The 13,521-nt window shown below is 46.1% G+C and overlaps 1 protein-coding gene across 4 annotated transcripts in view; it reads left to right on the top strand.

Moving 5' to 3' along the window:
* The window catches only part of Atp2b4 (ATPase plasma membrane Ca2+ transporting 4), a 99,317-nt gene that overhangs the window by 41,617 nt on the left and 44,179 nt on the right, over window positions 1–13,521 (top strand). For all 4 annotated transcript variants that reach the window (XM_055598060.1, XM_055598063.1, XM_055598061.1 and 1 more), the window contains one exon: window positions 4,302–4,959. In XM_055598060.1, the coding sequence (XP_055454035.1) occupies window positions 4,767–4,959 (193 nt within the window). In that variant the 5' untranslated portion in view covers window positions 4,302–4,766. The remainder of the gene's footprint in view (window positions 1–4,301; window positions 4,960–13,521) is intronic.

Genomic DNA, 13,521 nt, shown 5'->3' with positions numbered 1-13,521 from the left:
TGCTTCACAGTGATTCCTAGAGTATCCCCAAGTACTAACACCTCACCCTAAAGCAAAAGATCTTGCCCCAGAGGAAGGGACAGAAATAGAGTAGGACATGAGTGTCTGCTCTCTCAAGCAGCCCCGGTAGAATGACCTATGCCACTTACTATCCCAGGCAAGTCTGTCTGCAGTGCTGCAAGCCCAAGCCCAGGTCCCCTCTGCCCCTTCCTCTGTTTCCAAGCGTGCTTTGTTTCCTGTGCCTCATCCAGTTTCAGTGGCACCTATGGCATGGGAGGATCAGGGGACAGAGTCCTTCCATGTCACAAAGATGACCTTTTCTGTCACCTCCACAGGCAGGTGATAGTGTGGAAACAAATGCCTTCTTCAGTAACCCAGGAGAGTCTCTGGGAGGAAGGGGTCCTCGGACAGAACGGAGGGAAAGACTATCAGGCTGTTGTCCAGCTTTGGAGATCCGGATCATAGGGTTTTTGTCTTACTTGGGGTACTTGCTAGTGAGCCTCATTACACACTGCTTATCAGGAGGTGTGGGTGGCGTGCATCCCAGGTGGGTCGGGAAGCAGGGCTGGTGAGCACATGAAGTAATGTGATTTCTTGTCCCAGGAAGAAAGGATGAGACTTCAGCCTTCCTGCCCCCGGGTTAGAAAAAGCTGGGGACAGGATCAAGAACATACCTAGGCCAGAATGCTTTCCTTCGAGTGACTGACTAATCCTGACCTGACCGAGCCAGCACCTCCTGGGCTGGAGATTCTTCTTTGGCAGTTGCCTAATAAGGGTAGGAGCAAGCTCAGCAGTTACCAAGAGCTCACATTCTATAAACCTCATGTGTCCCTCGGTGTAGCAGGACTTCAGTGGATCCCACTGAAACCTGAGGTCTCCATCATACACTGCTCCTTGGCCTCTGTACTAATGGCTGGATAGCTGGCCTGTCGTGTATATGTCTCTGCCTCTCCTGAAGCAGTTCTGTAGCGTTCTGCCTTCTGATCTTCTGTGCGCGCTTCCATGGGCCGCCTGTGTGGGAGGAAGACTTTATTTCTCTGAACCTGAGGAAAGGTTTAGAGACTGGATTAGACTGCCCTTTCTCATTCTCTTAAGGCTCAGGACTATAGATGCTAATGACCATTGTTAGTGATTGCAACCCAGTTCATGGTATTGTTAAGGAAGCTGCCTTAGAATTTTCTTTTTCTAAAAGGGTTGGTACTCCCTGGAGAGGAAAAATGGAGAGATTCATGGAGCAATTGCCCTTCTGCTGCTTAAAGAATAAGAAAACAAAAGTTCGCTCAGATCAAGTAAAGTTTTCTTCCATTGCTTGAAAGCCCTAGGCTAAACGCCCAACATCTTTCCAACATTCTGAAATGCTCGCTCATTAGGTCCAGAACCCCCTTCCTTTATTACTTCCTTAGCATGATGTATTAGGTAGGGCTGATTCTTCTGCCAATTAAAGGTCCTGAGTAGGCTAAGTGACTTGCTGAAGGTGATTGGGAAAGTAACGGGTGTGTTTCTGAATGTGCTTCTGGTGCATTCATTATAAAAATACCAGCTAAATGTCTACTAGAAACAAGTTATCTCCTGTGCAATGGAGAGCAAGGTGAGTACAAGGATCCCTGGCTTTACAGAGTAAACACTGTGGTAGGCAGGGACAGAAAAAGTAAAAAGCTTCCACAGAGAGTAATAGCTCACACCTGTAATCCCAGAACTTGAGGTGCAGAAGCTCAGGTATCATAAACATACAGCCAACCTGGCTCCACAGCAAGACTGTCTTTTAAAAAAAAAAGTACAGGCTGGAGAGATGGCTCAGCAGTTACAAGCACTGGCTGTTGTACTAGAGAACTCAGGTTCTATTCCCAGCACCCTCATGGTGGCTCACAACCATCTGTAACTCAAGTTCCAGAGGATCTGACACCCTCTTATAGCCTCCTTGGATCCCAGGCCTTACAAATGGTGTACAGGCATACATGCAAGAAAAATACACGTATACATAAAATAATAAAATGAAAAAAAATTAAATTAAGAAAAGTAAAAATCTGTCATGCAATAGTTGCCTACGCCTTTAATCCCAGCACTCAGGAAGCAGGCAGATCTCTGAGTTAGAGACCAGCCTGGCCTACAGAGCAAGTTCCAGGACAGCCAGGGCTACACAGAGAAATTTGTCTCAAAAAGAAGGAAGGAAGGAAAGAAAAAAAGAATAGAAGGAAGTAAAAGAGTAGAAAAGAAAAGTAAAGTAAAATCTGACTTTCAGCTTCATGCTCACCAGCTGCCTGGACATCTGCTTCAAAGGTTAAGGGTCAAGATGGGTCTCTTGCTGCTATAGTCCCTCTCATTCCTTCCAGGCTTGAAGAACAAAACTGGGAAAAAGTCCTGTGACCGTTGATAGGAGAAGATACATTCCCACAGACCCACTGGAGCTCTGAGTAGAACAGAACCCTGTGGATACATAACATGCAAGATTGTTCCCTAAATGAAAATACTTACAGCATTTACTTTTAGAGGCAGGGCCTTGCTTTACCTCAGACTAAGCCTCAGCCTCCTGAGAGCTGGGATTATAGATAGACGCCACTGTACCTGGTGATAAGGTTTAGTTTAGAATTCGGCACAGAAACTAGGGAGAGCCCATTTGGTAAAGTCAGCACCTCATCACCCACATAAATAGCCAGGGTGGTGGGATGTGCTTGTAATCCCAGCAATGGGTAGGCAAAGACAGGGGGTTCTGGAGGTCACTGACTAGCCAGCCTAGTCTAATTGGGGTGCTCTAGGTCAATGAGAGACCTTGGCCCAACATTTGCCTCTTTCCTATAAGCATATGTACAACTAGGTACAGTAAAAAATTGACAGAAATCATTAAGAACAAAATGAGGCAATTGTGACAGTACCGTTACGTTAACGGGTGCCCCTTCTTGTGCTATCCTCAACTCTTTTCTCTGAGGGCTTTGAATGAGAGGGGACTGCTAGCACTGGTTCTGCCCCTTCTCCAGCCTGAATGAGGGAGCAGACCCACTGCCCTAGGCTCTTTTCAGATCTCTTTTCCTCAGGATTCCCTGCTTGCCTAACTTATTATAAGACAGACTATTGGGAAGGTGGCTAGGGCAGAGGGAGAGTTGTGACATCCTTCATCCCAGAGGAACCTGCCTGAAACAGGATTGGTTGGAGCAGCAGGAGCTTTGGTCAAATGGGATTTCTAGAGAAAATAATTAATAAAAAAGAACCAGTCCTTCTCTGATGACTCTTGGGTTTTGTTCACCTTCTGAAAGCAAGAAAGGCAACTGTTTATTACCCAGCCAATTGGTAACATAACTCAATTGCAGGGTGGTTATTTAACCAGAATGAGGCCCTATATATTTGAACCCCTCACGTTGGAGAGGCCAATGTATGACATGTAGCCAGCCCTTGTCTGCAGCTGAGCACAGTCTCTATGCCACCTTCCGCTCCGCTCATCCTTACGTACACTTCACTGTGCCCATATGCCTCAGCCAGTATGTGCTCCAGGTAACATCTGTCTTGCTGGGGGAGCAATGCCTGCCTCTCTGATGTGTCACTGTGCTAACAGGAGCCTGGTACTCCCTCACTCTGATGACGGTGTTGCAGTCTGTGCACAGGCTGAACTGACAGCTCTCTTATCTCTCTTACACTGAAGAAACCTGAATGCTCAGAGGCTTCAGGCTTACTATCTTTCTTCCTCAGAGGTCTACCTGCCCCTTGTAGAAAAACTGAATCTACCCTGTATCATAAACCGCTGGAGCGTTTTACTCTTTCCTTACCAGGAAAAACCTCTGGGAGGGCTTAGCCGTAAAACCAAAATTTGGTGCCATAAAACTGCCATAGGTTTCCAAATTTTCATGCCACTGAAGGCTGAGTATTCTAAGAGACCTTTTATCAGCCTGTCTTCCTGATTTGTAAATGTGTTAGGAGTAGGGGAAAATATGGCTAATCGATCTAGGTTCCTTTCCTTATTCTTCTCACATCTTACAGGTAAGGACAAACTAAAGTATTCTGTGATAAGTCAGCCCCTGGGGTGAGGGAAGCATTAGAAATTATGACCTTTATACGCAAGTTTCTTAAGTTAATTTGTGTGCCTTGGTTTGGAAGAAGTAATACTTAAAGATGGTGTTTCTGAGATAAATCCGATATATCATCAGTGGACAGGGCCACCCATGACTGGCTACACAGCTTAGGCCTCAGCTGTCAGTTCCGTTCAGACACCAACTGTCATTTAAACCCTGGTGCTGGAAAGTACCTTGCAAATCCTGGATCCTCATGGCTGTTCTAATTGTTTCTTTTTGTCTTTGTTTGCATCTCTATTCCAGAGACCTAGCTGTCATCATTATCCAGGGAGCCCTCCTCTTTCTCCTGACGCTGCTGCTCTATCATCAAGATTGCTGGTTGTTGCTAAGGTTGCCTCCATGGTAACATACTTATCCTGTTTACACTTCTATATGGACAAGTAGTCTAAGCTAGGAACCTACCTACTCTGCACAACTATTTCCATCACCACCCAGAGGACACCAATCGTCGTGACACCAAGTCCGTCTTCTACTAGGTTCCCCCAACCTCTTCCTCCTCTCACAAGTAGACTTGATATAGAAAAAAGGATCTAGGCTTGGTGTTACTACTCTGAAGCGTATTGCACAAGATATTGTCAATTTATCCCCTAACTGCGCCCCCAGAGAAGAAAGAAGGGGAAGAAACGGGAAGAGAAGGCAAGAGACACTCATCAGTTGGAGGGAAACTCTACATCTTCTTTGGTTGAGAGTCTGGTAACTGCAGGCAAAATGACGAACCCATCAGGACATAGCTTGCCAGCCAACTCAGTAGCTGAGAGCAATGAAGGGGAGTTTGGCTGCACACTGATGGACATGAGGAAGCTCATGGAGCTCCGTGCAGCTGATGCAGTGACCCAGATCAATACCCACTATGGAGGTGTACAGGATATCTGCACTAGACTGAAAACCTCCCCGACAGAAGGTAAAGGCCATTTTAAGGGCTGGGGATTGGATGACAGTAACCAAGATTTTGAAATATTATTTTCCATCTTCTAGGGAAGGTACATTTCTGGAGACCCAATGGGCTGGTTTTCACCTGGTGGGAGGAGTACAGTCCTCTATAGCGCTGAAAGGAGGGAAGCCATAAAGAGCTTTCTTCCCCTGCTGTGTTTAGGAACTGTGATTCTACAAAGCATTCTCTCCTCCTGTTTACCTGTCAGTTGACAGGATGGAGAGAACTTATTTGTGATGTAGATGCACTTATCTGTATCTTAATCAATTCCCCCATTCTGTCAGTCTTTGATTACAGAAGAGCTTAAGATAGAGTTCTTCCTCACATTTATCTTAAAGTTCAGTGGCTGAGAAAAGGCGATGGAAGCAGTATTCCAACCATCTAAGTACACAGAAATGGGATGGTGTATCATAAGCATGTCTTTGCGTCAATTGCTGTTTTCTGTCTTGGGGTTAGTGATGTTTTTTTAACCCTGTCTGATCAAATCCAGGGCTTTGCACAACTGCCCCACTGATTCTTACTACATTGCCCAGGCTGGACTTGAACTCACTCTGTAGTATAGGCAGGGTTTCAGCTCCTGATTCTCCTGCCTCAGTCTCCCAAGTAGATGGGTTTACAGGCCTGGTATATATCTCGTAAGCTTTGAATTCAGATATTTGAAAAACTGTATACATCTAGCCCATAGAGCTACTGGAATTAAATAGTACAGTGCATGTGTGCACACGCTGATCATAAGTACTGAATAAATCAAACAGAGCCCGTGAGCCTGGAGATTTTGCTGGAATATGAGTGCCTGTGAATTTCGAAAAATCGTAATCTGTGACGTAGCTAAGGAACATGTAACGACAGCTGCTCGGCCTGGCTGAGATGGCAGTGCTTAGTTGCCAAACTTCAGGCAGCTCCCTGGGCCTTCTAGCTGGTGTCTGATACTACCCTTTAGACATTGGCCACTTCCTCCCAGCTAAAGTTTTTCATTTTCATTTTTATTTATTTATTGAAACAAGGTTTCACTTTGGAGCCCAGGATGGTTTCAGGCTTAAACCAATTATCCTGTCTGAGCCTTCCACCTGCTGGAATTTGCAGGCATGCAGGACCACGCCCACCATCGCCTCCTGGGTCTCTGAGACAGTGTCATTCTGCCACCAAGGCTGGCCTGGAACTTGTGATCCAAGCATGCACCACCAAGCCTGTCCCTTAAGCGACTTTTTCAGTGACTCTTACAGTGTGGGCTGTGAGGAAAGTCTGTACCTTGTGCTTTCCTGAGACAATGCAGGTTTTAACTTTACAGACCTATATCTGAACTGAAGCTGGATCTTTTTGTTTTCCTCTTTTTATTGTTCAGGTCAGATGTTTCACAAAGTGGAACTCAGGGATCCAGTAAGCTAGACCCTGGGGCTTCTCAGAGCAGGACCCAGACCTTCCTCCCATTTCTCTCATCCTTTCATATAGCTATGACAATTTACCTTCTGAAAGAAGACAGTCTGTTAAGATTTGTCACCAGTAGGAGGCTCCTGCAGGTGAATAATGGGAATAAAGATATGAGAGTGAGTTCAGATTCTAGTTAGAAACCAACATGAAATAAGTCTGAGTAGATTGGAGTCCCGGATAGAGTGCTTCAAAGTCCTTGTCACTCAGGAGAGTGGAAGGTCTATGAGCCTGGATGTTTGAAGTTAGCCCAGTTCCTGGGGGGTGGGGTTAAGTGGTAGTGGTTAGGGAAATAGACTACTACCCTTATTCTTTTATTTCTGCTTGGATTGACAGCATGCTTAGTGTAGCTAGCACTATTAAGGAGCCTTAAGGGAATTTGGGATTTTTGATACTAACATGATTCTGTTAGCCTCTATTTATCCAATTCTAGAAGCAGACAGGACTTAGTTTTTAATTATTTATTCTTACTTTTTTATTAAGTTTGTTGTTGACTAGCACTTAATTTTAGTATTCTCTATGTAGGCTAAAGGGTTTTAATGACCTGCCTGAGGTCTTTGCACCAGGTAGAAAACGAAAGAGCAGTTTCTATTTCTGGCTCACAGCCTATTAATGTTCTGTTGCCTGCATACAGAAGTACAGAGGACTTAAAATTGGTTTAGCACTTTAAAAGATGTGTGTGTGTGTGTGTGTGTGTGTGTGTGTGTATGTGTGTGTGTGTGTGTGTGTGTGTGTGTGTGTGTGTGAATGAGTTTATGTATATCATGTATGCCAGTGCCTGAAGATCCCAGAAGTTGGTGTCCCCTGGAACTAGAGTGACATGCAATTGTGAATTGATACTGAGAACTGAACCCAGATCCTCTGCAGGCGCTGTAAGAGCTTTTAATTGCGAGCTATCTTTCCAGCCCTAGTTTTGCATTTCCATGATAAAATGTGGGGTTGGGCCCAGTGTGCATGCTGCCACTGTTTCTACATTGCATTAATGTGTTGGAGTAGCAGTTGCTTCTAAGTCTAAAGTAGGTAGAGTAAGGAGGACCTGGGCAGGGGGTGGTCCTGGGTTCTGGTCCTGGGTCCTCAGCATTCAACTGTGACTGGCCACAAAGTTGACAGGGTGACCAGAAAAGAGGAAGGACATTTAGAGAAATAAGAAGGGGCATGGAAGATGTGGAAGAGGCCACAGACTCCAGTCTAAATTTGTTTATTTATTTACTCATTTTTATTTGTTTGTTTTGTTTGTTTGATGTTGTGTGTGGCAGTGTCTTGTTTGCATACTATGTATATGTACCATGTGCAAACCTGTTGCCTGTGGAATTCAAATAGAGCATCAGAGCCTCTGGAGCTGGAGTTACAGATGGTTGTGATCCACCATGCAGGTACTGGGAACTGAACCCAGATCCTTTGGAAGAGCAGCCAGTGCTAGCCATCATTCTAGCCCCAAGTTATTAGTCTTTATGGCTTTGCATAAACAAAAGTTAAGACACGGGGGGTGAGAGTTATCAGGATACTTTGTGAATGTCGGCTTATCAGTAGAGGGACTCGGTGTTTTGCACCAGTGGAACTATTCATTATCTTGCTTCTTTCCCAGTTCCAGTTCCCTTCTTTAAAAAAAAAAACAAAAACAAATGTTTATAATATTATAGTATTAATTATATCTAATCTTGGACATCATTACCACATTTTTATAATATGTATAATGGATTTTGATCACATTCACCATCACCTTCTCTTGTCACTATCTCACTCCTCTTGATCACTTCATCTTCCCAACTTGTCTCCCTTCTACTTCCATGTCGTCATATCTTCCTCCTCTTCTTCTAATGACCCATTGACTTTCATTAGAGTTGTTACACAAACATGGATGACAGGCTATTTACAGGAGCATGAATACCTTACCAATGGGTACACCCCTGGAGAAAAAGTCTTCCCCTCCCCCTATTAAGAAATCATTAACTGCCTGTGGACCCTTGAGAAGGGCTGGGCTGCACGGTCCCTCTCCCACTCCATTTTCTCTCATCCTCTCCCTCGTGACAGAGCGTCATTGTGTAACCCAGCCACTTCAAATTTTCAACACTAATTCCTCCACACCCCCATGTATTTTTTCATCTTTTCTCTCTGCCCCATTTCCAGAAACCTCTCTAAGTCCCACAGAGCAGAGCAGGTCAGGTGACTTGGTCTGGAAGACAGCCCTTATCCTCTGAGCTTGCCCCTCGGGCCCCGTCTCAGGGCCTTCTGGGGAAGGAACATGTGGTAAGCCTGGAATTAGGCCCTGCCTTGGGGGCAGCCAAGGAGGCACGTTCACAGTCTCAGTGCTCGTTGGTGCGGAAGGAGGGTGCTGGGTGAGAGACTTTGGACTAGATAGAAGTATGGATTCTTTCTTCCATCGAGACTTCTCTACGCCTCTCTGTCATACTGCCCTACTTAGGAGAAGCGTTTTCTAGGGAGCAGGTAGGCTAGAAAATGGGAAAAAGTTCTGGGCACAGAGAAGAAATGTCAGAGGGGGAGCTTTAAATAAACTATAAATCACTGACAGGGATTCTTTCAAATGGCTAAAGACAATTTCTGTTAGATTTGGGTAAGATAAATGTTGGTTGGACTTTCTGTTTCATATTCCATATCTAGCCCACCAAATCATTCTCCCCCACCCCCACAGAATCATCAGTTAAGGTCCTCTGATATGCCTCCAACAAACTTGCAGCAACTAGCACCTACACTGTAGATGACCTCACATTGGTGACCATGACAGCAGGAACTGTCCCTCCTCCCACAGAGTTTACAAACCAATAGAAGTTGTACACAAATGAAATATAATTCTAAAATATTTATTACCATTGTTCTATGTGGGAGAAGAATAGTGTTGAGGGAGCACACAGCACAGGATCTAAGATGAAGAACCCCTAACCCTAACAACTGACTGGGAAGAAAGAGGCTTGGGAGCTTGAGCTAGACCCCTCCCCTCTGTGTCATCTAAGTCTTGCCCCCGATACTCCCACACGGCTGTGCTGTGTGGTGATTGCGCCCCTTCCAGAGTGCTGCTAGTTAACAATTCGAACATCTTTGCCTTCCCTAACTACTGAGTAGCTGTTGGGTTTAGGGAGATGGGATTCTTTTGGGGACTAGCCAGAAGGAGAAGAATCTGTTTGAAAACACACCAAGTTATGATTTGGAGCTCACTCATATGAAAATTTGGATTGACAGCTCCCATCACCATAAGATCGCTGCGGTTTTACTGTGTTCTTGTCTCCATGAACTATTTAGAGGTAGCCATCTTCCCACTCCCTGCACCATACTGGGATTGGGCTTTTCCTCCACAGGGCCCACTGAAATAAATCAAAATCCCCCCTCCACCACCATCTCCAGAAAGCTTCCGGGGAGCAAGCTACAAGTCTGCCAATGCTAGACAAGTTTTATCACCAAGCTGTAACCTCAGACCTGAAATTTCTAGTAGCATTATCAATCTGGAAAAAAACATTGGTGCACACCCATTGAATGTTCCCTTGTGACACATCTGAGTTACTGTTAGTCCTTCTAACACTAAAATTATTTATATAATAAAACATGCTGGCATAGAAATGGGTGAGGTAATATAGAAAGTTCTAATGCCTTCCCCCTGCTCTCCAGCAGATAGAAGCATGACCATACGCACATGCACACGCACGCGCATGCACACACACACACACACACACACACACACACACACACACACACATACACACATACATGCACGCACACGGTTTTGAGGAATGTTAGTATTGGAGAAAAGGGAGAGCTGGATGGGATAGGTGTCCTGGGAAGACAGGCACCTGGCTACTTTGTTTTGGTTTGTTTTGTTTTTTTTTTTTTTTTCCTCTCTAATGTTTATAGTCCATTCTGGAATGTCAGTTTGGCAGAGCTCATGAATCTGAAAGGTACAACCTCTCATCATGGCCTCTGCCCCTAGCCTTCTCCTTGGACTTTGTTCCCCCTCTCCTAGGGCTGCTGAATTCCTTCCTAGCAACTTCTCTGGGCCTGGCTGCAGGGACCAGGCTTCTGTGGTCCGTTGAGCCCTCACACCTGCAGTAAAGCTGCTAGCACTCATCTAAGGTGTGAGTAATATCTTGGAGGGAGGGAAGGGCACATGTGCACAGCCTGATTCCAACAGCTAGAAAGGGACTGTCTGCCCTGATGCAAGCAGTGTGGGCCTGGCCAGTGGCTTCACTGGAGAAATTCTTAGTGCTTGCTGGAGGAGTGAGAAGGGCTTCTAGAACATTTGGAGGAAGAGGATGGGAAGAGTAGGGAAAACTGGAGGGTAAAAATGCCCTCCCCCACACAACAAGGAAGGCCTCTGGCACCCTGGAATTTCCCTGTCTGGTTTAAGCTTCTTGCCTAGAGCTGAATTGGGCTAGGAGAACTATCCCCACCCAACCTCGTACTCTGCCAATCCTTAGCTATCCAGCCCCTCCTCACCGAGAGTGGAGTGTGAATTCACTGGCACACTGTACAAAGCAGGCGTTAGAGCTCTGGATAGGAGAGTTTGGGGAGGTCCCTGGACCTAAGAGCCTTCCCTGCTTTTCCCTCTCCCCCAGGTGTGGAACCTTTGTGCTGGGCACCTTGGCAGCTCAGCAGCAACTCACCCAAGCATTACAGTGTGTCCTCTGAGTTTGGTTTGTCTTTTTGTCTATTTGAATAGTGGCCTCTATTCCCTCTACCTCTGAATCCCACTCCAGCCTCTAATTTGAGGTGAGTGGGGATTTTTGTTCATTTTTTGGCCTTGTATTCACAGTGATCCTCCTGCCTCAACCTCTGCATGCTCCATTCCTGGTTCCTACTTTGATTTTATTTATTTGTTTGTTTGTTTGTTTGTTTTATATGGATGAGTGTTTTACCAGAATGTATGTAAGTGTACCATGTTCATGTCTGGTGCCAGAGCAGGTCAGAAGAGGCCATCAGACCCCTGGAACTGGAGTTAAAGCTGGCCATGAGCCACGAGCTGGGAACTGAACCCAGGTCCTCGGCAAGAGCAACAAGTGCTCTTAACCACTGAGCCATCTCTCCAGCCCCTTCCTTTTCTCCTGTTGAGACAGGGTTTCATGCAGGATAGGCTGGCCTAAACTTGCTGTTGTAGCTAGGGATGACTTTGAATTTCTGATTGTCCTAAATGCTGGGATTAAAATGTTGTACTGCCTTGCTGTGTTTTATATGATGCTGGGGGTCAAGCCCAAAGCTTTTGTACATGTTAGGCAAGTGCCCTACCACCTGAACTATGTCCCCAGCTCCTCCTACTTTGACTTTTAACCTGTTGTGTTGAACCTTCAGCAAGGGGGAAAGAAAATTGGTGTTCCCCTGTTGGCTGAGGCAGACAGTTGCATCTACCCTTAGAAGTAGGGCTTTTGCTCTTTTTATTTAGCTCAAAGGTGTGAGTACCGGGAATATGACACTGCTTAGAAGGAAGCACATGCATACAGTGCAGGAAGGTGGCAAAGCAGAGGGATAAAGAGGGTGGAGGCTCTGGGAACTTTTCTCTTCCCTATGTTAGAGCTGGAGTGGAGTAGGGGGATGGGGTGATAAAGACAGGCCCTGGGGAAGCTGTCACTCTGGGGGGAAGATTGTTGTCTAGTCCAGTGTCCTCTTACATTTAACTTGAGTCTGTCCCTCCATCTCAGGGCTGGAAGTCCAGGACCCCACGGCTCCTACTTGTGTCTATGTTGAATGGGAGGTGTTGAAACAGGAAAGGTGTTCTATACTGCTTGAAAGCACAGCATTTGGTCAGGAGCAGGAGCTGGCTCAGTCCCGCAGACCCTCTGATCTTAAGCTACTCCTCTCCTTAGAAGCTGGACCAGTGTTTTAAGTAGGACTTGAAGATGCATTTTTATTTTAGAGGTGAGGATTGAGAAAGGAGCCGGGTCATCTGTAAGCCAGGTAATCTCTCTACCACTGAGCTCCATACCCAGATCTTGAAATGTACCCCAATGTCTGTTCTCATGCACCAGAAAAGAACTGCCTTCAATCCACCTCAAGAAACTTCTCCCTTGAACTATCTGTCTGGGAGAGGCTTTTCACCCACCTTCTTTGGCAAGGTATCATATTTCAGACAGCTGGGAAATCCCTCATGATATCTGACCTAGACCCGCCCTTTCTGGGACTGAGCCTGCTCTGATAAGAGATGCCTCTACCCACACCATCTTTGGTGTAGACAGGAGGCTGACCCAGGTCCTTTGATGCTGGAGCCACACTTTTGCAGACTAGGCTTCACTCCTCCCGGTGCAGTCCTGCACAGGCTTATAGCAGACACCAATGCACACTGCTGCTGACTGACTCTGTCCTGCCCACCCTGAGCAGGCCCTGCAACTCCCAGCATGGGTGCAGGCAGTGACTTCACAGATTCACATTCTCTTTACCTCTCCCAGTTCATGTGCTCAGTCTGATTCTAAGACTAAGAGCACTCTCCATTTGGTTGGGGCTGTGTCTCCTGTTCTCAAGCACAAATTTTCCTCATGAATTTCTGGGGGAACCCCTTTTCCTGTGTTTTTTGCATCGCCTTCTTGCCAAGCCCTCCTTTCCTCCCCAGGAGGCTGTGTAAGTATTTGAGAAGCCACTGTGGTGATCAGGGCCCAAAACGTTTTTCTGGGCTGGACAAGTATTTGTGTGAAATTAAAGCTGCTGAGATCAGGGCTGGGAATCCTCTCTGGGGCAGAAAGAATGGAGTGGAAAGCCCAAAATTGGGAATTGGCAGGGCTCCCAGCCCCACATGGCTTTCCTGTGCAACACCACATGTCAGGGAGGATTCCCAAGGCTGCTCAGGCTAACATCCAGGGCCCGCCCTGCCCTCCTGCAGAGCTCTCTGGGAACCTGGACAGCCACTTGGCTTCTTAAGGAAGCTATTGTACAGTCTGTGTGTGACTGAAGGTGGGGCAGATAGATGAGTAGAAAATGGGGTGAGGCAGGCAAAATTGCTCAGTGACTAAGGGTGCTTGCTGCCAAGTCTGATGATATGAGTTTGACCCTCCAGACATATGTAGTGGAAAGAGAGAATGAACTTCTACATGTTCTCTCTCTCTCTCTCTCTCTCTCTCTCTCTCTCTGTGTGTGTGTGTGTGTGTGTGTGTGTGTGTGTGTGTGTGTGTGTGTGGG

Source organism: Psammomys obesus, unplaced genomic scaffold, assembly GCF_907164565.1.
Source record: "Psammomys obesus unplaced genomic scaffold, mPsaObe1.curated_primary_1811, whole genome shotgun sequence".
Classification (NCBI taxonomy): Eukaryota; Metazoa; Chordata; class Mammalia; order Rodentia; family Muridae; genus Psammomys; species Psammomys obesus.
The sequence above is the reverse complement of the archived record's forward strand: the minus strand, read 5'-3'. Positions and strand labels throughout refer to the sequence as shown.